The sequence below is a fragment of the Primulina eburnea genome, chromosome 8 (genome assembly GCF_022965805.1).
Source record: "Primulina eburnea isolate SZY01 chromosome 8, ASM2296580v1, whole genome shotgun sequence".
NCBI lineage: Eukaryota > Viridiplantae > Streptophyta > Magnoliopsida > Lamiales > Gesneriaceae > Primulina > Primulina eburnea.
In genome coordinates, this window is record NC_133108.1 from 13,968,978 (window position 1) to 13,996,923 (window position 27,946).

Consider the following 27,946-nt stretch of genomic DNA (forward strand, 5'->3'; position numbering starts at 1 on the left):
GACTATTTTTTGTCCTGTAATCAATAAATGGTAATTACACTTGTTATCATGCACAACATAATAATGATTCGTGACATTTATTTTGAGATGTTTCACTAGGTTTAAAAATTTTTGGAAAGTCCTCAAGTATTGGATCCAATTGTTGTAACGGGCCACGTGTGTGTGTTTTTTCACGTGACTCATGTATTGCTTTATATGAAAAAAATACACGCAACCTTCTTATAACCACTGGATCAACCTTGGAATAATATCCTAATGGTGGTGTCGAACTAACCGCAAAGGGAAATATGTAAATTTATTCTAGCTTTGCATTGGATGTCTAGTCCCCAAGAAATGACAGTGACCTTTTTTCCAATAGTCTTCAAACAACTGTTATTTTCGTCCAAAATTGTGTTCTTTTTAAGGTCGACTGCGTCGGGTAGACAGAGAACAATGAAATATTGACTCAATGTGGAATCACTTTTTAGTGCATCTACATTAAGTGGCTTACAAATAGAGGACTCTATGAAGGACACTCAGATTCCAACTTCTTCAAGATAAATTTAACAACACTCCAACTATATCCACGATATTGAAGCCACCGGATGATTCTTGATTTTCGTGTTTCACGAGGTATGGCGTGACTCCGCATCCATTGCTTTGAGGCCTGAACAAAAAGCTGGTCTATAGATAGTTTAGACATTGCAAGCCCTGAATCTTGATCTTCACTGGTTCCATCATTTTCAAATACTAGTTTTATTGCCTTCTCTGCATCTACATCATTCACTCCTTTCTTGAATAGTTCCTAGTTGAGAAATTACAATTCGATCATAGGAAAATGTTCCCTTGCTTAAATAATCAAGGTTATAAATTCTAGGGATTGAGTTTAAGGATAAATTTACTAGAACAGAAAAAATGGCTGGATAATATAAAAATGGAATAAGCCATGAATCCAGTATCTCGGTATTTTAAAATTCAAAATATTGAATCCTCGGGAACAAAAGCTTACTATGGTGTTTATACAGTTTCAAGCAGCATGTTCCTCAAGTGGACATCAACAGGCAAAACATAGGGGAGTAATAACTAAACTAAATGAACACAGTATCATTAACTTTAACACATACCAATGCCATTATGCCACTCAATCTTAATCTATCTAATGCAACACTTCACTGCAAGGTTACGAAAACCATAATCCCAAGCCCAAGAAATACTGCTTTTCAAAGGTAGCTATTAAATATTTTGTTGTAAAAAGAAAATATTTGATTACTGTGCCAAAAGGTTGATGAGTTAAAAATCGAAGAAATCAATTCAAAGTTAAAAGTGGTAGCCCAAGAAAATAAATTTGAGTACCAACTTCTTTTAATCTAATTGTTAATTCAAATGACATTTGCAGTTTTCCTCAATGTTCTGCTATTTATTTTACAGATGGATTGGGCAACTCCTCAAGTTTGATCATACAGTTAGGAACGGACTCCATTAGCAAAGCAACACAAAGTTCAGAGTTTAATAATGCAACACTGGCACTTTTATTTCTTCCATTCTCCCCAAAACAAAAATCATCTTCCCCTAACCTAAACACCATGGACAATTGCACAAAAAAAGATTGCCCCACAGGGAAATTAAAACAAAGATGCAATTTAGAGGATGGAGTTGCGTGAGGCACATGCCGACATTAAAAATTTCTCATGGATATAATATAATATAGATACCTATCCATAATATAGTATCAACATAAGTTTACCTGTTTGATTCGCCGAGGACCCCAGCTTGAGGAAGACCATCTAGAGCGAGCAAATGTTTCCGCATATAAGCAGTCATTGATCAGACCCCTTCAGTAAATAGTAAATGTCAAGGATCAGCCATATTTGTGCAAGCGGATTAAGCTGTGAGTTATTTGGTTTTCTTAGAAAATTACTTTATCTCACAAAAGGCCTGCTAGTGTTGCTTGCACAAGTAAGATTACACCACCAATAATCCATTAACAGATTATGTGATAAGGACAATTTATTGCACTTTTATTACTTGTATTTAACTTGGAATTTTGTGATTCTTGAGCAGGTTTTATGCGATTTGTTGTTGTTTTTGTTATTGTAGTTTGGAAACTTAGAAGGAGAGTTTGAAGTATTAAAATATTGAATTGGAAAGTACAAAAGATGCAAAAAGTACAGAAGCTACAGCACGCTCGCGCTTATATTTACACCGCACCCGCGATGACTTCCAGACCGCACCTGCGGTCCTTGCAAGACAGAATCCGGAAAATCTGTATTTTGGTGTGCTATGCATGGAAGTCAAAGATTTGATTGTGCTGCGAATTATGGCTTGTCTGGACTATAAAATACATCATATTCCTACCATCTAGGGTATTGGGGAACCAAGGAAAGAGTGGAGGCTGCCGCTAGAAGATTGAAGACCCAAATTCATCAAGTTTTTGGGGAATCTTTTGCATAACTCCGGGGACAGAATCAGCACTTCAAACTCTTGTTCTGAGTTCTTCTTTCTTTTGTTTTTCATTTTATATGTCTTGTTTTAGAACCATGTTTTGTTGGTTTACTTGTGTTATCATGAACTAATTTTTATTTCTAGAGGAAAGATGGAACAAAACTAGAAACCATGCGTTGGAATTTCTGAACTAAGCTATTTAAGTTCTTCATATTGTTCATTTGTATTATTCTAATCTTAATGCTTTCAATTTATTGGTCATAATTTGAATGATTTATATGTTTACAATTTATCACTCGGAAGAAGAAATTTTAAACAAGAAAGGGGAAAAATACGTCAATGGTATTTATAGAGTCCGGGAGGGCCTATAATGCTATTGAAGCCCATAGAGAATCTAGTGTTTGATGTGTTATTTAATTGTAAATTGTTGATGCGGACGTCACAATCCATTTTTAGATAACTATTATCTACTTAACACTCGGGAGAGGGAGTAGATAATTATAGGATTCTTGGCTAATGAATAAGAAAGATTTTTATAACATAGCTACAAGAAATTACACATGGTGGACGGTTGCGTGAAATCAAACCTCTAGATCTTTTATTCCATTGTTATTTGCTACAATTTGGTGTTACATTCAAATCCATTTTCAATTTAGTTATTCTTGCAAACAAATCTTTTAATTGATTATTCTAAATAAAGTCGAAACTATTTTAATCACAAGCACTGATATACGTCTATATACACACTCCTCGTGGGATTGACACTTGTACTCAAAAATAATTTTACTATAACTTGACATCATGCGCTTACGAGCAATCAAGAAAACACGCAACAAGTTTTTGGTGCCGTTGTCGGGGAGTGTTTATTTTAAATTTATATTAGTATTGTTACCAATTAGTCTAGATTTTAATTTAGAGCTGTTTTTATTGTATTACATTAAACATTGATTTGTTTCTTATCTTTGTTTTACAGTTCATGTGAAGATCGCAAAATCTTCGCTTGCTTACCTTTGATCCTGAGATCGAAAGAACCAGAAGAAGATTAAGAAAGGCGAGAAGAGAAGAGATTCAAGCAATGGCTGACAACAGAGATACTGAAAATCCACCCCTGCAATACCCATCAGCTATCATTTTAGGCCGGTACTAAATGCTCATTATTCGGGCATAGCACGAAGGACTTTTAATGCAAACAACTTTGAGCTCAAGCCCGCGTTGATAAACATGGTTCAACAGAACCAGTTTGGGGGCGCCGCTACTGCAGATCCTCATCTACATCTCAGAACATTCTTTGAAATCACTGACACGGTAAAAATAAATGGTATTTCTAATGATAAAATTCGATTGTGCTTGTTTCTTTTTTCTCTTAGGGACCAAGCAAGAGGATGACTCCAATCGCTTTCTTTGGGGAATATCACTACATGGGCCCATGGCAGGAGTTAGCAACCAAGTTCCTTGCTAAATATTTCCACTTGCGAAGTCTGCACAGTTGAAGATTGAGATAAGTACTTTTAGGCAGACTTACTTTGAGCAATTATATGAGGCATGAGAACGATATAAGGAGTTGTTGAGGAGGTGTCCAAACCATGGTTTGAAGATTAGGTACACATTGAATTGTTTTAATGGACAAACAAGAGGCACTGTGGATGCAGCAGTTGGTGGCACGATATTTGCCAAATCACCTGATCAAGCATATGATTTGCTTGAACAGATGACCATTAACAGTTATCAGTGGCCGTCTGAGAGGTCAGGAGTAAAGAAGACAGCTGGAGTTTATGCCATAGATCCTATTACATCACTCACCGCACAAGTTTCAGCTTTAACAACTCAAATTGCAGCTATGAATAAGGCTAGTACAACAGAGGTTGAAAATGCATCGGTTGTTATTGAAGAACCACATATTCCTGATGAGGCTCATTATATCGACAATAGGAATTTTGGTGGCTACGGAAGATATCGAGGTAACCCTCCCCAACACTTATCCTCCTGGTTTGAGAAATCATGAGAATTTTTCATATGCTAATAATAAGAATGTGTTAAATCCTCCACTGGAGTTCAATACATCGAAGGGGAAAGGAAAGCCTTCACTTGACGATCTAGTTGGGACATTTGTTGCTGAATCTAGTAAAATGATGGCTAGGACTGAATCTCGTCTTGATGGCATGGAAACTCACATGAGAAATATGGGTGCCACAATGAAATCATTGGGGAGACCGATAGACAGTTGGCTAATGCATTGATAGATCAAAATAGAGGTCAATTCCCAAGTAATCCTGAAGTGAATCCAAATGAGCAATTCAAACCTGTAACTTTGAGAAGTGGAAGAGAGCTTAAGGTTGAAAAATCCAAAGAGAATGAGGAAAATGAGAAGAGAGTGGAAGAGCATGAGTGTGAAAATGGAAAGGAGAAAAAAGTTGAGGAGTCTCGGATTGAAACTGAAGTTGAACGGATTCCTATACTGAAACCGACTTTTCCATACCCACAGAGATTTAGGAAGAAGATTATTGATGATCAATTTGCAAATTTTTTGGAGATTTTCAACAAGATTCACATCAACATTCCATTTGCTGATACTTTGGAGCAAATATCAAACTATGCAAAGTTCATCAAAGATATGATGTCAAAGAAGAGGAAGTTGCAGGAGTTCGAGACAGTGAAGTTGACCGAAAAGTGTAGCGCCATTCTCCAAAAGAAGCTACTACAAAAACTAAAAGATCCAAGGAGTTTTACTATTCCTTGCATTATTGGGGATACTCATGTTAATAAAGCTTTATGTGATCTTGGAGCGAGTATTAATCTTATGTCATTTTCTATTTATAGGGACTTGAAGCTTGGGGAGGTAAAACCAACCACTATAACTTTGCAACTTGCAGATAGGTCACTCACCTATTCTCGTGGAATTGTTGAAGATGTTTTGGTAAAGGTTGATAATACTTCATATGGAGGAAGATCAAGATACTTCATTGTTTTTTGGGCGACCTTTTTTAGCCACTGGAAAAGCATTGATAGATGTACACAAAAGAGAACTCACCTTGAGAGTTGGTGCGGAAGATGTGATATTCAACATCTATAAAGCTATTAAAAGTAACAACGAGATGAGAACTTGTAAAAGCATTGATAAAATTGACTCTTGTGTTGCTGAGATTGGTATATGTCATACACTAGAAGATCCATTAGAAAGATGTAGAACCCGTAAATCAGACTACGTATAAGTCATGCATAATTACTATTATTTAAATTAAAATGATTTTATTGCCTGAGCATTTAAATTCTTTTCTTTAAATTTAATTATTTTATGCAGTAGTTTAGTTGTTATCTTTTCAGTTAATTAAGTGAGGCCGGACTGGAGTTGGAGTTTTGAGATAAAATTTAATATTAAGAAAACATTCCTAGAATTTATTTAATTCCTAGGGCCCTTAGCCATGGTCCATACAATACCTCATGATGTCTAGATCATGCCATGGTCAATCAAATGGCCACTGGAATGGTTCGTGACAGCAAGAACGAGCGAAACACCCCACGCGCTGGTGGTGTGCTCTCGGCTGAGGCGTGTGTTGTCAAGGGTGATGGATTGGATTGTGGCTGGCCTAGGGCCCTTAGCCATGGTTCAGGCCAACCCTTAAGATGTAGGGAAGAGGCTCTGGTCGGTGGTTCAAGCCCCAATGGCCATTAGCCTCGCAAACAACGCAAAAGAACGCAAGCGCTGCTGCTGTATTTTTGTGACAGCAAGCTGTACGTCGGTTCAGAGGCTCGTTTGAGTTCTTGGTTGACTTTTAGCCTATGGCCTTCGACTGGACACTGCCTCAGCGAGTTAGGAAGGTCATGTTTTTGCCGTTCGTGATTCGGTTAAGTTTAGAGGTCGTACGAGAATTTACGGTGCAAGGTGCCAAAATGACTCTCGAAAGAGCGTTTTATGTTTTTGGCCTCCATTCACCAAAAATTCGAGTACTGAAATTTTAGGAGCATTATTTCATCATTTTAAGTGTATTTTAATCATGGCTAAACGATGGTTCGATGTTGGTTCGGGTTGGTAAGAAGTCATAGTTAAATACTAAGTCATTGGACATAATTGTCTCGTTTTTGGATTCAATTACGATGTGTTGGTCATGTTAAAATCATTTGCATATTTTCATGTTAGAATTAGATTGCAGCGAGCCTGGGAACGATCCAACCCATTTGGTAAAAATAATACAGGATATTTAATTATGTTATTTAATTATATTACGTGCATAAAAATATAAAATACAGGATATCCAACCCATTCCAGTATCATCATCGCCCTCGCAGTCTATTTTGTACCGCATCCGCGCTAATTGTCTAGAGAGTGCACCGCTCCCGCGGTACCTTATTGAGCGCGCCTGCGGTCGACAAATGCTAAGCCATAAAATTTTCCAAAGACTACACCGCACTTGCGGTATATTCTGGACCGCACCCGCGGTCGATGATTTTAAATACTGAAAAGGGCAGAAATTGGACATTACCGAAGAACACTTTTCCCCGCCTTCTCCTTCACTTCGAAATCCTTTCTCACGAAACACATTCCACACTCAAATTTTCTATCCAAGCACACATTTCCCACTCCACACATAATACATTCACTCATTTCATCCAATATCCATCTTCATTCCACAAAATCAACACCAATACTACCTAGGGTTTGAAAAGGGGCTCGAAAATTTTACACCAAGGATTGCTTGGAGCTTCAATTTTTTTCTTCCAAGACACATTTCAACACTCAAGGTGAGCAAATCAATACTACATTTTCTTTGAAAATTGAAATTCGAAATCATTGATGGTGTTGGCTATATGGAAGAAAAGTGAGATCAATATTCAATTTTAGTGGAATACATTCTTGACATTGTTGATTGGATTGGTGTGTGTATTGTTGAGGTGTAGTTATTGTGATTAATAAGTTTGGGAGAGCGAAAGAATCATCAAGTTTATTGAATTGGATTGAAAGGGAAGTTGTTGCTTTGAAAGTGTTTCACAAAATGCCCCCAAGAAAAAAACAATCAAAGGGTGCATCCTCATCCGCGAATTATGATGCACACAAGTTCTGGGCCGACAAAGCGGAGGAAAATTATGGTAAAATGTTGAACAAAAGCATTGTGAAAGAGAGGAGATTTGACACGAGTTTCCCCCGAACCGAGATCGGATTAATGCTTACCGCTAGGCATTGGGAGGATTTTGGCAAGCAACCACAGGATGCGGTCATTTCTTTGGTACGAGAATTTTATGCTAACATTAAGGTTAAGCATGATCATTTGAAAGTTTTGGTGAGAGGAATTTGATAGTTTTGGTGAGAGGAAAGATGGTAGCTTTTGATGCTCATACCATCAACACGATGTATGGTATCCCCCCAATCATGCATGATGAATATGAAGAATATCGGACCGAGGACGTTGATTATAATAATATTCTTCAGACTATATGCATTGAGGGAGCGGAGTGGCGAATGAGAGAAGATGTGCATTTAAGCCTAGCCAAATCAGATCAGACAAATGTTGTCAAAGATTGGTATTCCTTCATTTCGGCCAGGCTTAAACCTACTGACCATACTACCACTGTCATCAAGGAGAGGGCAATCCTAACTTTTTGCATCATGACAGAAAAGATAGCTCGATGTTAGATTATGCAAAAGGCAACTCTCTTAGTGGACTCCTCCACCCCTCTCTTATCACCGATCTATGCCAGAATGTCGGAGTGACTTGGACAGCAAATGAAGAGTTGTTAAAACCAAAGTCTGCCATTGTGTTAATTCAACCACATAGGTCACTGTCAGCTGAACAATATGATACACGTCGAGCTCAGTGAGAATTCAACAGAAGAGCTACAGAAAGACGTGCCAATGCTCCGGCCCCACAACCACAACCGCAACCAAGAAATGTGCGAGATCAATTAACCCATTTGGAAGAAGAGATGCGCCATCAACGCCAAGATATGGACGAGTTTCGGTTTAGGACTGATACGTTCATGGGCTATATGATGGATTTCACGTCCGTCTGGGCTCAACAATTTCCATCAGCTTCCGCATCTGGTAATCCATTTCCACAACCTCCACATTGGCCGCCCGCATACTACCCGCCGGAGTTCCACCCACGACCAGAAGGCGCATATGATGAGGATGGCAATGACCACTGATGGTCGTTGCCCGAGATATGTGTATTCCTCTTTCTTTCATGATCATTTACATCGAGGACGATGCACATATTTTAGTTTGGGGGAGATTTTATTTATTTTATTTTGTGTGTTCATTTATTTAGTTTTATTTGAGTGTTATTTTTTGCTTGTGAGTTTGTAGTGTCATAGTCATGAAATTTTTTGAAATGGCCAATGATGAACAAAATTTGTGTGTTGAGAAGAAAGATCATGCATTACATTCGTGTTCATCAATCAATTTGAAAAATTTAGAGAACAATCATTAGATTTAGTAAGTTTGAGACTTATAATTTCTAAAAACTTTGTGATTTTCATTTGACATTGAAATAAATTTTTGCAAACGCATATATGATTGAGGCAATCTTTGATTTTATTTGGCCTATTTATATTGTTCATAAATATTCATTTGAAGTCCTCTTGAGCCTATATGAGAAAAGAATTGTGTTCTTGAAATTTCTTGGAAGCCAAACACTTTTCTTTTGAATATATATGTATTTGGTTGATGCATTGAGACACCATTTTTCATGATGATTAGATTCAACTTTATGTTGGTGAATTGAGATTTTGTCTAGAACTATCGAAACAACATTCGAGGCGAAATACGGACAAACTATGATGAAGGAATGATTTAGGTGAGTTTTGGAACGGTTGAGCCTTTTGAGCCACCAAATAAAAATAATTTATCATTTGTCACCTCTTTGCAGCCTATATGAATTCGAATGGCACACGTGAATATGTGTAAAAGACCCCCATTCGATATCCTTTCAAATATTCCACATTTACCACCCTTTTTGAATATCTTATACATTAATTTCTTAGCTTCTCAAGGGAGTAAGAATTCAAATGATCAAAGAAATTGAAATTCTCCTACAAAAGAAAAGAAAAATGAATGATGTTTGATTGAAGAAGTTGGAGAAAAATGGGAGAAAAAGAGATGAAATAAATAAAAAATAGAGATAAAAGAAAAAATGAAGTATGCAAAAGAGACAAAAAAATTTCAACTTTCCCCTTTATTTGAATTCCTAATCTTCATTTGTAGCCATGAGCCAAGACCTAACATTACAAGCATTGGAAATCATATTGACCAAGTCATAATTGTCCAATATACTAGTGGAGAGGGATTGGGAGGATGAAGCCTATGGACAATAGATAAACACTTACATTGAGTACGAATCTTGATCAACTTTACACACACCTTATTGCATCAAATATTTATTGGGTACTCATTTCTTGAATGAATATTGCTTTGAACCCAATTTTTACTGAAAAGACCTCTTGATTTGTGTTTGCAAAAATTTATTTCAATGTCAAATGAAAATCACAGAGTTGTTTAGAAATTATAAGCCTCAATCTTACCAAATTTCATGATTGTTCTCTAAATTTTCAAATTGATTGAAGAACATGAATGAAATGCATGACTTTTCTTCTCAACACACAAATTTTGTTCATCATTGACCATTTGAAAAAATTTCATGACTATAACACTACAAACTCACAAGCAAAAAAAAAAACCATTCAAATAAAACTAAATAAATGAACACACAAAATAAAATAAAAAACATCTCCCCCAAGCTAAAATATGTTCATCGTTCTCGATGTAAATGATCATGAAAGACAGAGGAATACACATACCTCGGGCAACGACCGTCAGTGGTCATTGCCATCCTCATCATCTGCGCCTTCTGGTGGTAGGTCGAACTCCGGCGGGTAGTATGCAAGCGGCCACTGTGGAGGTTGTGGAAATGGATTACCAGATGCGGAAGCTGATGGAAATTGTTGAGCCCAAACGAACGTGAAATCCATCATATAGCCCATGAACGTATCGGTCCTAAACCGAAACTCGTCCATGTCTTGGTGTTGATGGCGAATCTCTTCTTCCATATGGGTTAATCGATTTAGCACATTTCTTGGTTGCGGTTTTGGTGGTGGGGCCGCAGCATTGGCACGTCTTTCTGCAGCTCTTCTTTGAATTCTCTCTGAGCTCGACGTGCATCATGTTATTCAGCTGACAGTGACCTATGTGGTTGAATTAAAACAATGGCAGACTTTGGTTTTAACAACTCTTCATTTGCTGTCCAAGTCACTCCCACATTCTGGCATAGATCGGTGATAAGAGAGGGGTGGAGGAGTCCACTAAGAGAGTTGCCTTTTGCATAATCTAACATCGAGCTCTGAAACAGTCAATTGTCTTTTCCGTCATGATGCAAAAAGTCAGGATTGCCCTCTCCTTGATGACGGTGGTAGTATGGTCAGTAGGCGTAATCCTAGCCGAAATGACGGAATACTAATCTTTGGCAACATTTGTCAGATCTGATTTGGCTAAGCTTAAATGCGCATCTTCTCTCATTCGCCACTCCGCTCCCTCAATGCATATAATCTGAAGAATATTATTATAATCAACGTCCTCGGTCCGATATTCTTCGTATTCATCATGCATGACTGGGGGATACCATACATCGTGTTGATGGTATGAGCACTTTGTGTTGGTGAATTGAGATTTTGTCTAGAACTATCCAAACAACACTCGAGGCGAAATACGGACAAACTATGATTTAGGAATGATTTAGGTGATTTCTGGAACGGTTGAGGCTTTCGAGCCACCAAATAAAAATAATCTATCATTTGTCACCTCTTTGTAGCCTATGAATTCGAATGTCACACGTGAATATGTGTAAAAGACCTCCATTCGATATCCTTTCAAATATCCCACATTTACCACCCCTTTGAATATCTTATACATTAATTTCTTACCTTCTCAAGGGAGTAAGAATTCAATGGATCAAAGAAATAGAAATTCTCCTACAAAAGAAAAGAAAAATGAATGATGTTTGATTGAAGAAGATGGAGAAAAAGGAGAGAAAAATAGATGAAATGAATAAAAAATGAAGATAAAAGAAAAAGTAGAGCATGCAAAAGAGATAAAAAAATTCAACTTACTCCCTTATTTGAATTCATAATCTTCATTTGTAGCCATGAGTCAAGGCCAAACATTACAAGCATTGTGAATCCTATTGACCAAGTCATAGTTCTCCAATATACTAGTGAGGAGGGATTGGGAGAATCAAGCCTATGGACAATCGATAAACACTTACATTGAGTACGAATCTTGATCAACTTTACACACATCTCATTGCATCAAATATTTATTGGGAACTCCTTTCTTGAATGAATATTTCTTTGAACCCAATTTTTACCGAAAAATACCTCTTGATTTGTGTTTGTAAAAATTGAAATCGATTGAGAATGTTTTGAAAATGAGTTGAAGAGAATAGAAGTTTAGAAAATTAACCGATTCCATGATTATATCTGGATGAAAAATTGGTTGGATTGATTTGACTTGTCATATATTGAATAATGAATGCATGAAGAGTTAGTTAAATTATCTTGAGGCCAAGTTCTTTTAAAAATATTCCATGACTTGTTTGTTTGTGTTGTTTTGTTTTGCTCGGGACTAGCAAAATCCTAAGTTTGCGGGAGTTTGATAAGTGCAATTTATTGCATTTTTATTACTTGTATTTAACTTGGAATTTTGTGATTCTTGAGCAGGTTTTATGTTATTTGTTGTTGTTTTGTTGTTGTAGTTTGGAAGCTTAGGATGAGAGTTTGGAATATTAAAATGTTGAATTGGAAAGTACAAAAGATGCAAAAAATACAGAAGCTACAGCACACCCGCGCTTATATTTACACCGCACCCGCCGTGAAGCACCTCACCCGCGCTCACACACCAGTAGCTGCACCGCACCCGCAATGACTTCCTGACCGCACCCGCGGTCCTTGCAAGACAGAACCCGTAAAATCTGTAGAACCCGTAAAATCAGTAGACGTATAAGCCATGCATAATTCTAGATTTTTAAATTTAATTAACTTCATTGCATGATTATTTTTTTTATGCATTTATTTGAAGTTAATTATTTATTTATTCAGTTCAGTAGTTGATTTTCAGCATTGCAGTTATTTCAGTGAGGCCGGACCGGAGTTGGAGTTTAGAGATAAATTTAAGATTTCAGAAAATATTTCCAGAATTTATTTTAGCTAGCAAGTAAGTTAATTTAAGTTAAAAAGGAGGTTTGAGGATTTATTTTAATTATATGAGGTGAGTAGAAAAATTAGTTCATTTAAGTTCTTAATTAAGGAATTAGTTCACTAAATTAATTAAAAGATTAGTGAGGCTTTTAAATGTTAGTGATTTACTAAGTATTTAACATTCCCCTTCATTTTTAATTGCAAGAATCGGCCACCCCTTGGAGATGCAACAATTAATTGCCAACACATCACCCTTTCTTGGTAATTAATTAGTAGGATAATCCCTCCCATTTGTTTAATACCATTTAATTAATTAGAAAGCTTATCCTAGTCTAAGTTTGCATGGAGAATCGGTCAACATACTCTAGAACCACCCAAGAAGATTTGTTATCAAACAACAAAAATTCAAATTGTGAAAGTTGGAGACCAAGTCTTGCATTGTGTCCACTATATTTGCAACCATTCCCTCACTCCCATAACAACTCATTCACACTCCCTCCCCACCGAAATCCAGTCCATTTTCAGTAGAAAAAAACGTGAGCAACATCTAGGGAATAAGGGAGAAAACCGAGAACTAAAGAGAGCAAGAGAAGCCACTCCGTCTCCGTGCCGCGTCGTCGTCTCTTCATTTCGTTGTTCATTAAAACGAAACCAAGGCATGTCTATGTTCTTTTCCAAACCTCAATCAAGTCCTATAGTATTTTTATAGCATCTCATAGTCACGATTTTACAGCATGAAACCGATTTTTATTTGACAGCAACATCATTAAAAAAATTCTGTGCAGATTTTGTTCTTGTGCCCTTCACGTTTTCTGTTGGTTTGTGAGTTTCAGGGAATGGTTCGACTCCAGGCTTCCAAGGCTGCATCTAGGCATGTAGTAGGATGTATTAAGACCACTTTGGTCCAGTCTTTCAGCCCCCATGATGCCTAGAAATCGAGATAACAGCAGCTTCCCCTTGCTGCCATTTTTGCTCTTCGAAAATTTCAGTTTTGCTGTCATGGGAAGAGATCTGATCTTGGCTGCCCCAGGGGCCTATAGCCATGGTTAGATCACTTCCCTAGCATGTCTAAGACGTGATTAAGTCACCCTTTTGGTGGCTTGGTCCATGGCTCCTCGGTTTTAAATAAAAACATGACAGCAGCCCCTCCCCTTTCTCGGCTCTTGAGTTTTGACAGCAGGTTTGCATTTCGTTTTTGTGGCTTGGTGTGGATCTGGTTCGGCCTTGTGCCCTTAGCCACGGTCCATACCACACCCCAAGATGTCTAGGTCGTGCCACGGTAAATTAATGGCCACTGGAACGACGCAAGATAACCCACGAAACAAGAACAGCCCACACTCCCCTTCTCGGCCCTTCATTGTACAGCACATGCATTTCGGTTTTGGGTTGCTTGGTGTGAATCTTGGTTGGCCTATGGCCCATAGCCACGGTTCATACCATGCTCCTACATATCTAGATCGTGCCATGGTCAACCAAATGGCCACTGGATCGACGCAAGACATCGATCAAAGCAAGACACTACACTTGCACAGCTGCTGGAAATTACAGCAACTTGCTGTGTCGATTAGGAGGCTTGTTCGAGTTCTTGGTTGGCTTTTAGCCTATGGCCTTGGACTGGACAGTGCCCCATTGAGTTAGAAAGGTCATGTTTTCGACCGTTCGTAATTCGGATCATTTTTGAGGTCGTTCGAGAATTTACGGTGCGATGTGCCAAATTGACTCTCGAAAGAGCGTTTCATGTTTTGGCCTCCATTTCACCTAGATTTCGACCCTCATAATTTTAGGAGCATAAATTCATAATTTTAAATGTATTTTAATCATGACGTCACGTTGGTTCAGTGTTGGTTCGGGTTGGTTTAAAGTCATGATTAAATACGAGGTCGTTAGACGTAGTTGTCGCATTTTAGAAATTTAATTGTATAAATTTGCCTAAGAAAAATCCATTGCATATTTTCATGGCATTTTTAGGTTGCAGCGAGCCTGGGGACGATCCATTCCAGTTGGTAAAATTTCAGGATATTTTCATTATCGTCAGTTAATTATTTTACGTGCATGAAAACAGAAAAATGATTATTTTTGAGATTTATGCGATATGGCTTGTGGTTCATTCACTATGTGGGAGCATTATTATTATTTATACGGTCGCCAGTGACCGCTCAGTTCAGGTTGGTACCATCGGGTCTTCAGTGACCGCTGAGTTCAGGTTGGTACCATCGGGTCTTCAGTGACCGCCAGCTCAGTTCCAGGCTCCCCGGTAGTCAGTTATCGATCAGTTCAGCTTAGTGCAGTGGCCACAGGCGTAAAACACAATCTCAACGGAAAAGTTTTAACAATTATTTCAGTGCAGGCTCCAAGGAGCAATTATTTTCACCGTGATTATCACTCAGCATGCACGTATTATAATTGCTCAGTACAGATTATTTTCAGCATGTCACATGGCATGATATTTTACCCCATGCATATTTTTACTCAGATTTTACTCGTTACCTGCGATATATGCATGCTGAGTCTTTAGGCTTACTAGACTTGATTGTTGTAGGTACTGATGAGGTCAGGGCCGAGGGCGGGGACCAGTGAGCCAGCTTGGGTCGGCAGTAGTGGCACCTGAGGACCTCAGTGCAGCAGTGTTTATTTTATTCCGCAAACAAATTTTTATCAGTCATTGGATATTTTTTTAAATTGTTATTGTTGGCAAACAATTATTTTCTTCCGCTGCAACCTTTTTGAAACATTGAACTTGATTCACCAGTTGATTTTATGAATGAGGCCATTTAAGTTCTTTTAAAAAGAAAATTTTTAATTTTCCGCAAATTTTAAAGCAAGAAGTTTTAGGCCCTTTACAATTGGTATCAGAGCGGTGGTTCTGTATAGGGTTTCACTACTACTGACTGCGAGAAGCTCACGAAGCCACGTCTTCGGTATGTAAGTTTTCAGTTCAGCATTTTGTTCAGCAATTATTTAAAGCATGAATTTATTTTGTCAGCATGCTTCCAGACATTCAGTATTCAGTTATAATAAATTATGGAATTATGCATGTTAGTTACGTACGGGTTATGTATGGAACAGTATGCCCCCTAGACGCCAAGTTGGACGCCCGAGAGGTGGTGACGAGCACCGTCGCGAGGACGATGATCAGAGACAAGAGAGGCAGACACCTCCTCCTCCTCCTCCACCTCCTCCACCGCCCCCACCGGACATGAATGCCCAGATGTTAGCTGGGATGACTTAGTTCTTCGCACAGTTTGCGAGGAACAATGCTGTGGTGACTAGGCCGACAGGGCCCGAGGCCGTCTATGAGCGATTTATGAAGATGCGCCCAAAGGAATTCTCCGGGACATCTGACCCCATGGTTGCCGAGGGATGGATCAAGTCCCTCGAGGTTATCTTTGATTTCATGGAGCTGGGAGACGCCGACCGAGTTCGATGTGCGACCTATTTATTTACTGGAGACGCCCGCTTATGGTGGGAAGGAGCGTCAGTAGCCTTGACTTTGGCTACACTTTCTTGGACCCGATTCACGGAGGTTTTCTACTCCAAGTATTTTGGTGAGGAGGTTCGCACCAGACTGACCACAGAGTTCATGAGTCTGAGGCAAGGGGATATGTCAGTTACGGAGTTTATCCGTAAGTTCGAGAGGGGCTGTCACTTTGTGTCCCTGATAGCAAATGATGCCAGAGCAAAGTTGATGCATTTTCTGGTGGGACTACGGCCGATCTTGCGCCGGGATGTTAGGGTATCTGACCCTGCCACTTATGAGATTGCCGTCTCCAAGGCCTTAGCCGCAGAACAGGATCAGCGGGATATTGAGAGGGACCGACAGGGCAAGCGCCCAGTCCAGGCACCACACCGCCCTCCTCCTCATCAGCATCAGCAGCAACATAAGAGGCCATTCCATGGGCCGCCTAGAAACAGAGGTCACCACCTGCAGCAGCAGCAACAGCAGCGGGGACGCCCAGCCCCGAGGACTCAGGAGTACCCAGTCTGTCCGAGGTGCTCTCGCCGCCATCCTGGAGCATGTATGGCTGGCTCAGGAAAGTGTTTTAAGTGTGGCAGTCCAGACCACATGTTGCCACATTGCCCGCAGAGGAATCTGCCTACTCAGAGCTGAGTTTTCGCTCTCCATGCCGCGGATACCAACCCTGAGACCATGTTATTGACATGTACCTTTAAGCTTTAAGTTATCATTGAAATTCCGTGTTTTGACTATCGGGAGTAAGATTTGAACATAGAACCACGATAGGATTGCATGCTCTACTTAGTGATATTTTCGGGACTTAGTTAGAAGAACTTTGACCTTTGCATGTCTATAAGCTTAGCTCTTGTGATCATTGGGTTCTGCTTAGTATTCCGAACTTTCAGGGAGAATTTTCATAGCCGGCAAAGCTACCAAGGCCTTGATAGATTCAGGGGCCACTCACTCGTTTATATCGGAGGTCTTTGCAAACTTTCTGAAGATCAAGACCATTGGGCTAGACATAGCCTTTTCAGTAGTGTTGCCGTCAGGCGAGGAGATGGCAGCCACCAATGTTATCCGAGATATAGACCTTGAGCTGCACGGTAAGCTTGTATATGCGGATCTGATTTTGCTACCGATGCCGGAATTCGACATCATCCTAGGGATGGATTGGCTACTGAAGAACAGAGTGTTGATAGACTTCCAGCGGAGATCTGTTCTTGTCCGACCGCCTGGAATGGAGCAGTTCTTATTTGAGCCGGACAGGTACTTTTCGTTACCGCGCATTATTCCATATGTTCAGGCTAGGAAACTCATGCATAGAGGGTGTCGAGCATTTCTAGCGACCTTTTTAGCTGTCCCCGAGGAACCCAGCCAGTCAGCCTCTGATGTTCCGATTGTCAGAGATTTCTTAGACGTTTTTCCCGAAGACGTCTCTGGTTTGCCACCCGAGAGAGAGGTGGAGTTTTCCATCGAGCTTAAGCCAGGTACGGCTCCGATCTCCAAAGCGACGTACCGTTTAGCACCGACAGAGATGGCAGAGCTTAAGAAGCAGATTCAGGAACTTCTCGACAAGGAGTTCATTCGCCCGAGCTTTTCACCATGGGGCGCGCCGGTCTTGTTTGTTAAGAAGAAGGATGGCTCGATGAGGCTTTGCATTGACTATCGGGAGTTGAACAGGGTTACAGTTAAGAACAAGTACCCACTACCGAGGATTGAGGATCTGTTTGACCAGTTGCAGGGAGCTTCGATTTTCTCCAAGATTGATCTGCGTTCTGGTTATCATCAGTTGAGAGTGAGAGATGCTGATGTCTCGAAGACAGCTTTCAGGACTCGTTATGGTCACTACGAGATCCTTGTGATGTCGTTCGGTCTGACGAATGCGTCAGCGATCTTCATGGATCTCATGAATCGCGTATTTCAGCCATACCTCGACCAGTTTGTGATAGTGTTCATAGATGACATACTCGTCTACTCCAAGAGTCGGGAGGAGCACAGCAGGCATCTGACCACAGTGTTGCAGACATTGCAGAAGCACAAACTATTCGCGAAGTTCAGTAAATGCGAATTCTGGTTAGAAAAGGTGGCGTTCCTAGGCCACATCGTCTCCAGCAGTGGCATCGAGGTAGACCCCGCAAAAGTTGCAGCAGTCAGAGATTGGGTTGTGCATCAGAATGCATCCGAGATCCGCAGTTTTCTTGGGATGGCAGGATATTACAGGAAGTTCATTCAGGGATTCTCATCCATTGCCGTTCCACTCACAGCACTGACAAAGAAGAATTTGAAGTTTGTGTGGAGCGATGAGTGCCAGAAGAGCTTCGATACTTTGAAGCAAGCTCTTATTTCAGCACCAGTTTTGGCCACACCGTCAGGACCCGGCGAGTTCGTTCTTTATACCGATGCTTCGAAGCTCGGTCTTGGCGCAGTATTGATGCAGCATGGGAGAGTGATAGCATATGCTTCTCGACAGCTGAAAATCCACGAGAAGAACTACCCCACCCATGATCTGGAGTTAGCAGCCGTAGTTTTTGCTTTGAAGATTTGGAGGCACTATCTGTATGGAGAGAAATGCCAGATCTTTACCGACCACAAGAGCCTCAAGTATTTCTTTACACAGAAGGAACTGAACATCCGTCAGAGGCGTTGGTTGGAGCTTGTGAAAGACTATGATTGTGACATTAGCTACCACCCGGGTAAAGCTAATGTAGTTGCGGATGCTTTGAGCAGAAAAGTCGCAGTGATGGCTCATTTGACGATGCAGACACCTCTTCAGATTGAGATGCAGAGGTTCGGTCTTGAGACTTATCCTCGAGGTAGAGTTCCTCGTTTATCTACCTTGACCATTCGGTCTACTCTTCTGGACCGTATTCGCAGTGGTCAGGCCGCAGATGAGCAGTTGGCACAGTGGAAGAAGAGAGATGAATCCAAGGGTAGTGTTTTGTACTCAGTCGGCGACGGTATTGTGAGATACCGAGATAGAATATGGGTTCCTAGCAGTGATTCTATCCGAGCAGACATCTTATCGGAGGCCCATACGTCCCCGTACTCCATTCACCCTGGGAGTACAAAGATGTACAAAGATCTGCAGCTATTGTATTGGTGGCCAGGGATGAAGAAGGACATCAGGCGTTTTGTATCTGAGTGCCTGACTTGTCAGTTAGTGAAGGCCGAGCATCAGAGACCAGCAGGTTTGCTCAAGCCTCTTCCTATTCCTGAGTGGAAGTGGGAGAACGTCACCATGGATTTTGTGACCGGTTTGCCGAGATCAGCCAGAGGATCGAATGCCATTTGGGTGATTGTAGATCGTCTTACCAAATCAGCGCACTTCTTGCCTATTAAGACGACTTTCACTATGGTTCAGTATGCAGAGCTGTATAACCGGGAGATAGTCCGACTTCATGGTATTCCAGTGTCGATCGTATCTGACAGAGACCCTAGATTCACTTCCTCATTTTGGAAGAGTTTGCATTCGACTTTGGGTACGAAGTTGCTGTTTAGCACAGCTTTCCATCCGCAGACAGATGGGCAGTCGGAGCGAGTTATTCAGATTTTGGAGGATCTTCTTCGTGCTTGCGTCATTGATTTCTCCGGGAGTTGGGAGTCGAACTTGCCATTGGTTGAGTTCACCTACAACAACAGTTTCCAGTCGTCTATAGGTATGGCTCCGTATGAAGCGCTGTATGGACGCAAGTGTCGATCTCCTGTTCATTGGGATGAAGTAGGAGAGAGAGCAGAGTTGGGTCCAGAGATTGTTCAGCAGGCAGCAGAGGTAGTAGCCAAGATCCGTGATAGGATGAGGACTGCTCAGAGCCGGCAGAAGAGTTATGCCGATCAGCGGAGGAGGGACTTACAGTTTGCAGTAGGCGACCATGTCTTCGTGAAAGTGGCACCTATGAAGGGTGTCATGAGGTTCGGAAAGAAAGGAAAGCTCAGTCCGAGATTTATTGGACCGTTTGAGATCCTCGACAGAGTTGGGACGCTAGCGTATCATGTGGCTCTTCCGCCGAATCTGGCCGGAGTACACAATGTCTTTCACGTCTCCATGCTGAGAAAGTACATGGCGAACCCTTCGCATGTGCTGAATTTTGAGCCGTTGCAGCTTGCTCCGAACTTATCTTATGAGGAGAGACCCGTGCAGATCCTAGACAGATAGGAGAAGAAGCTTCGGAACAAGCTGGTTAAGCGAGTCAAAGTCAAATGGCTCAACCATTCAGAGGAGGAAGCTACGTGGGAGTCTGAGCCGGAGATGAGAGAGCGTTACCCCGAGTTATTCGGTGAGTTCTAATTTCGAGGACGAAATTTCTTTTAAGGGGGGAAGGATTGTAGAACCTGTAAAATCAGTAGACGTATAAACCATGCATAATTCTAGATTTTTAAATTTAATTAACTTCATTGCATGATTATTTTTTGTATGCATTTATTTGAAGTTAATTATTTATTTATTCAGTTCAGTAGTTGATTTTCAGCATTGCAGTTATTTCAGTGAGGCCGGACCGGAGTTGGAGTTTAGAGATAAATTTAAGATTTCAGAAAATATTTCCAGAATTTATTTTAGCTAGCAAGTAAGTTAATTTAAGTTAAAAAGGAGGTTTGAGGATTTATTTTAATTATATGAGGTGAGTAGAAAAATTAGTTCATTTAAGTTCTTAATTAAGGAATTAGTTCACTAAATTAATTAAAAGATTAGTGAGGCTTTTAAATGTTAGTGATTTACTAAGTATTTAACATTCCCCTTCATTTTTAATTGCAAGAATCGGCCACCCCTTGGAGATGCAACAATTAATTGCCAACACATCACCCTTTCTTGGTAATTAATTAGTAGGATAATCCCTCCCATTTGTTTAATAGCATTTAATTAATTAGAAAGCTTATCCTAGTCTAAGTTTGCATGGAGAATCGGTCAACATACTCTAGAACCACCCAAGAAGATTTGTTATCAAACAACAAAAATTCAAATTTTGAAAGTTGGAGACCAAGTCTTGCATTGTGTCCACTATATTTGCAACCATTCCCTCACTCCCATAACAACTCATTCACACTCCCTCCCCACCGAAATCCAGTCCATTTTCAGTAGAAAAAAACGTGAGCAACATCTAGGGAATAAGGGAGAAAACCGAGAACTAAAGAGAGCAAGAGAAGCCACTCCGTCTCCGTGCCGCGTCGTCGTCTCTTCATTTCGTTGTTCATTAAAACGAAACCAAGGCATGTCTATGTTCTTTTCCAAACCTCAATCAAGTCCTATAGTATTTTTATAGCATCTCATAGTCACGATTTTACAGCATGAAACCGATTTTTATTTGACAGCAACATCATTAAAAAAATTCTGTGCAGATTTTGTTCTTGTGCCCTTCACGTTTTCTGTTGGTTTGTGAGTTTCAGGGAATGGTTCGACTCCAGGCTTCCAAGGCTGCATCTAGGCATGTAGTAGGATGTATTAAGACCACTTTGGTCCAGTCTTTCAGCCCCCATGATGCCTAGAAATCGAGATAACAGCAGCTTCCCCTTGCTGCCATTTTTGCTCTTCGAAAATTTCAGTTTTGCTGTCATGGGAAGAGATCTGATCTTGGCTGCCCCAGGGGCCTATAGCCATGGTTAGATCACTTCCCTAGCATGTCTAAGACGTGATTAAGTCACCCTTTTGGTGGCTTGGTCCATGGCTCCTCGGTTTTAAATAAAAACATGACAGCAGCCCCTCCCCTTTCTCGGCTCTTGAGTTTTGACAGCAGGTTTGCATTTCGTTTTTGTGGCTTGGTGTGGATCTGGTTCGGCCTTGTGCCCTTAGCCACGGTCCATACCACACCCCAAGATGTCTAGGTCGTGCCACGGTAAATTAATGGCCACTGGAACGACGCAAGATAACCCACGAAACAAGAACAAGCCCACACTCCCCTTCTCGGCCCTTCATTGTACAGCACATGCATTTCGGTTTTGGGTTGCTTGGTGTGAATCTTGGTTGGCCTATAGCCCATAGCCACGGTTCATACCATGCCCCTACATGTCTAGATCGTGCCATGGTCAACCAAATGGCCACTGGATCGACGCAAGACATCGATCAAAGCAAGACACTACACTTGCAGAGCTGCTGGAAATTACAGCAACTTGCTGTGTCGATTAGGAGGCTTGTTCGAGTTCTTGGTTGGCTTTTAGCCTATGGCCTTGGACTGGACAGTGCCCCATTGAGTTAGGAAGGTCATGTTTTCGACCGTTCGTAATTCGGATCATTTTTGAGGTCGTTCGAGAATTTACGGTGCGATGTGCCAAATTGACTCTCGAAAGAGCGTTTCATGTTTTGGCCTCCATTTCACCTAGATTTCGACCCTCATAATTTTAGGAGCATAAATTCATAATTTTAAACGTATTTTAATCATGACGTCACGTTGGTTCAGTGTTGGTTCGGGTTGGTTTAAAGTCATGATTAAATACGAGGTCGTTAGACGTAGTTGTCGCATTTTAGAAATTTAATTGCATAAATTTGCCTAAGAAAAATCCATTGCATATTTTCATGGCATTTTTAGGTTGCAGCGAGCCTGGGGACGATCCATTCCAGTTGGTAAAATTTCAGGATATTTTCATTATCGTCAGTTAATTATTTTACGTGCATGAAAACAGAAAAATGATTATTTTTTAGATTTATGCGATATGGCTTATGGTTCATTCACTATGTGAGAGCATTATTATTATTTATACGGTCGCCAGTGACCGCTCAGTTCAGGTTGGTACCATCGGGTCTTCAGTGACCGCTCAGTTCAGGTTGGTACCATCGAGTCTTCAGTGACCGCCAGCTCAGTTCCAGGCTCCCCGGTAGTCAGTTACCGATCAGTTCAGCTTAGTGCAGTGGCCACAGGCGTAAAACATAATCTCAACGGAAAAGTTTTATCAATTATTTCAGTGCAGGCTCCAAGGAGCAATTATTTTCACCGTGATTATCACTCAGCATGCACGTATTATAATTGCTCAGTACAGATTATTTTCAGCATGTCACATGGCATGATATTTTACCCCATGCATATTTTTACTCAGATTTTACTCGTTACCTGCGATATATGCATGCTGAGTCTTTAGGCTCACTAGACTTGATTGTTGTAGGTACTGATGAGGTCAGGGCCGAGGGCGGGGACCAGTGAGCCAGCTTGGGTCGGCAGTAGTGGCACCCGAGGACTCAGTGCAGCAGTGTTTATTTTATTCCGCAAACAAATTTTTATCAGTCATTGGATATTTTTTTAAATTGTTATTGTTGGCAAACAATTATTTTCTTCCGCTGCAACTTTTTTGAAACATTGAACTTGATTCACCAGTTGATTTTATGAAGGAGGCCATTTAAGTTCTTTTAAAAAGAAAATTTTTAATTTTCCGCAAATTTTAAAGCAAGAAGTTTTAGGCCCTTTACAAAATCTGTATTTTGGTGTGCTGCGCATGGAAGTCCAAGATTTGATTGTGCTGCGAATTAGGGCTTGTCTTTGACTATAAAATACAACAAATTTTTACCATCTAGGGTATTGAGGAGCCAAGGAAAGAGGCTGCTGCTAGAAGATTGAAGACACAAGTTCATCAAGTTTTTGGGGAATCTTTTGCACAACTCCGAGGACGGAATCAGCACTTCAAACTCTTGTTCTAAGTTCTTCTTTCTTTGACTATAAAATACAACAAATTTTTACCATCTAGGGTATTGAGGAGCCAAGGAAAGAGGCTGCTGCTAGAAGATTGAAGACACAAGTTCATCAAGTTTTTGGGGAATCTTTTGCACAACTCCGAGGACGGAATCAGCACTTCAAACTCTTGTTCTAAGTTCTTCTTTCTTTTGTTTTTCATTTGATATGTCTTGTTTTAGAACCATGTTTTGTTGGTTTACTTGTGTTATTATGAACTAATTTTTATTTCTAGAGGAAATATGGAACGAAACTAGAAACCATGTGTTAGAACTTCTGAACTAAGCTATTTAAGTTCTTCATATTGTTCATTTGTATTGTTCTAATCTTAATGCTTTCAATTTATTAGCCATAACTTGAATGATTTATATATTTACAATTTATCACTCGGAACAGGAAATTATAAACAAGAAAGGGGAAAAATACGTCAATGGTATTTATAAAGTTCGGGAGGGCCTATAATGCTATTGAAGCCCATAGAGAATCTAGTGCTTGATGTGTTATTTAATTGTAAATTGTTGATGGGGACGTCGCAGTCCATTTTTAGATAACTATTATCTACTTAACACTCGGGAGAGGGAGTAGATAATTATAGGATTCTTGGCTAATGAATAAGAAAGATTTTTATAACATAGCTACAAGAAATTACACATGGTGGACGGTTGCGTGAAATCGAACCTCTAGATCTTTTATTCCATTGTTATTTGCTACAATTTGGTGTTACATTTAAATCCATTTTCAATTTAGTTATTCTTATAAACAAATCTTTTAATTGATTATTCTAAATAAAGTCGAGACTATTTTAATCACAAGCACTGATATACGTTTATATACATACTCCTCGTGGGATCGACACTTGTACTAAAAATACATTTTACGATAACTTGACGTCATGCGCTTGCGAGCAATCAAGAAAACACACAACATTATGCCAAACTATTAGTGAATTTTTTTTCTTTCTTGAAGAAGTTATGGAATTAGGCTAAGCACCTGCTCTGAAAGTCCACTATCAATGCATCAACAATTTCAAGAGGAAATCTTTTTCTCTGTAGTTTCTTTTTCAGCTCCAGGGCGGTAAATGCTCTGTAAGAATACAGCATTTATCGTTACATAAAACTGCCATACGCATATAAGAAAAATCATTGTCAAAAATGACTTTGATTGAGCATCACAAGTCTTTTAATCTCATATAATTACTCTTAACAGAAAAGTTTGGTGGTAAAATAATCACAAGGTTCATTATACAGCCATCACAAAGATGTCCACAAAATGAAGATTTATCATCATAATCTTTGTATTGATTACATTAATTATGAGTGGGAATCTTGAAGGATTAGTTAACAACTAGGCCCTAGCATCACCTAAATTGAACCTTAAATGGGGATTCACTCTCAATGCAAGAACAACCGCATGAGAACTCCCAAGTCTAAACCAATAAACTGTAATGTCTCAATGAGCTTGTCCAGGGACTCTCTTCAGTGGCCACATTATCACAATGAAAAAGGGAACAAAATAATGTCATTCACAATCCACTGGAATCCCCTGTTCAAGCCATTTTGAGTCATCATTAGGGACTGAAGCATTTCAAAGTTAGGCCTCACCATCCCAGCTGCAAATGCAATCTTGTTTATGTTGTATAGCACAACTACATGCACCAAATTTACAATAGGGTCCACTTCAGCCATTAATTATTTCAAGTGAAGGTAACTATTATTCCTGGAAATATTGAACAGAGAGGCTTTCACAAATTCAAGACTAAGTAAGAATCAAAATTTGGTTTGTGAATGATGCCCTATTCATTACAGGATTTATTGCTCCAGCTTATCACAGCATACAGTACCTACATTTCTAGTTGTGAAATCAATTGCACCAGTTTCTGCTTGTTCAAGGTTACATTTACCAGTAGACCAGCTGCCAAGTGAGCTACATAAAATTCTGTGGCGGCCTGTGCTCACAGCACATAATGCTATTCAGGATTTCTCATCAAGCATAAAAACATAATGTAGATCGAGATGAATTTGTTGATAGTTTGAACTGACAAGGTAGTAGGTACCCAAATTAGAAAAGAGTTCAAACTTCAAAGTATATCAAGTTAAAACCTGGAAGCAAGTAACTCAATGGCCGACTTCTCAACATCTTGCTGACTTTGACCAGCTTGAATTCCTTGACGTAAGTTACTATAATCCTCAACCATGTCCTCAACATCTTCGGTAAATCCATCATTCACAGCAATGAAGTCGTCCTCTTTATCTTCTTCCACCTCTAAAATCATCACAAAACTAGTTAAATTTCAATCACAACTGGGTTGACTGAACCGTTCTCAAATTTAAACAATAGTTTATGTTAGCAATACGTAGGTATTCATGATTCTCGGGCCCAGTATCCAGAACCCTCCCGCGAGAATTACTGGAAGATAATACTCCAGGCACACTTATATCCAGGCTATCATGCTTCTCCCGTTCCACCAAGTTCTTCACACCCAAAGAAGAGGGTTCAAAATTTTCACTTATTAAACATTTATTCGGAACGTATTTAACTGGGAATGAGCTACAATAATCTCTGCCCTTTGCGCAGCACAGGAAACTGTTCCTCTTTACCCTAAAAGATTAAATCTTCAATCAAATAATACCCTCATAACATCATTAGCCATCAGTCACACGAAAAGTTGCAAGATTAATTGTCTCAAAAGAAGAAAAAGAAAAACGGAGATTAGTTTCTCCAAAAGCGATACATTTTTACTTACAATTTTCAATTGAAAATAAGAAAAGAAAAAAAATCGAATGAATTTCTTACCATGGAATCAGAAAGACTCGGTAATGGCGTTTGGATATCGTTGTGTAGATGAAATTTGCAGGAAACGACGCCATGTTCAGATTTTGGAGAATCCAATGACGGCCAAATTTGAAGGTGATAGGCATGGTTCGCAATGCCGTCGCGGACATTTGTGGAACGGTAAGGCGTGAATTTTTTTTTGAAAATTCATATAAATTGTAAATTTTGAAAAAATATTAAAAACTATGTAAATCAAAATAAATATCATTTAAATAGATTATTTGATTAAAAAAATATAACAAATATATTTTTTATATTTTATTGGCGTCTTATTGAATCACAAAACATATTTTTGTTATATATCGATTTTTTCCCAACCCTCTCAAAATTGAAATATTGAAACGTCCACTACTCGTTTTCTTAAAAAGTACTAGAATTTTTTTTCCTTCCTAGTAATACAACCGAAATAAATATATATATATATATATACTTTAATTTATCTTACACCATTTTAAAAATAAAACAACCAACTATATTTGAAAATCCAAAAGAAACAGTTTAAAAATATAAAAGCATCAAACTTTTGCAAATCCTAACTTAGCAATAAAACTAAATCTATCAACCTCTCAAAAACCACTCAAAAGCATAAATAAAAGTTGTAAAAATCTTTAACTTAAACTTAAATCATAAGTCATAATCATAATGCGGAAAATCTAGTGCTGGTCCTCGGGTTATGTGCACCTTCAGTCCAACAAGATCAACCATCAAGACCCTCAACGTCAATATTATCATGCTCACCTGCCATGACATTTTCTGTTTTCAGGTATAAAATAATCATATTAGCATATTTACATCATTCAGTGCACTGCCATGACATTTACTGTTTTCAGGTGTAAAATGACTGTTTTACCCCTAGATGTAAAATTTCACGATTTTGACTTTTTCCTTATTTCCGTTGACTCTAGACCATCCCAAATATTTATTTAGCTTAAATTCATGGCTTTATATTTATTTCGTAATTAACAATTCATAATGCGTTTTAATCTTGAATAAATTTCAAACTTTATTATAAAATTTCAAATTTAACACATAGACTTTTTATAATTAATTTACCCTCGTGAACCATGATTCGACCCCCATTGAACCATATTTCAGAACTTAGCCATTCAAACCCTAATTCTCGAACCCTAACCAAAACCTATGAACCATCTCCCTTTTTCCTCCGAGCCGCCCCGAGCCACCCAAGCCAAGCCCTGACCAGACCCTCTAGGAACCATCTTAGACCCACTGGACCAACCCTAGCTCGCTGCAACCCCTGGTGCGAAGGACTCGAGCCGCGCGACTTGGTGGAACAACTAGGACTCTACAATAAACCTGATAGGACTCTAACCACCGAGCTAGCACCTAACCCAGCCCCTCGTGAACCATCTCAGGACCCTAGAGACCTAGCCTAGCCCAGCCCTGACCACCCTGG

The 27,946-nt window shown here is 39.6% G+C and overlaps 1 protein-coding gene across 1 annotated transcript; it reads right to left on the reverse strand.

Moving 5' to 3' along the window:
- Positions 1-334: 334 nt before the first annotated feature.
- On the reverse strand, positions 335-26,652 carry LOC140838891 (uncharacterized). The gene is made up of 6 exons (XM_073205503.1): positions 26,494-26,652; positions 26,054-26,298; positions 25,800-25,962; positions 24,691-24,783; positions 1,724-1,811; positions 335-784 (listed from the first exon to the last, which is right to left on the reverse strand). Exons 1-6 carry the CDS (start codon positions 26,640-26,642, stop codon positions 503-505), a joined length of 1,020 nt encoding a protein of 339 aa, XP_073061604.1. The 5' UTR covers positions 26,643-26,652; the 3' UTR covers positions 335-502.
- Between the last annotated feature and the right edge of the window lie 1,294 nt (positions 26,653-27,946).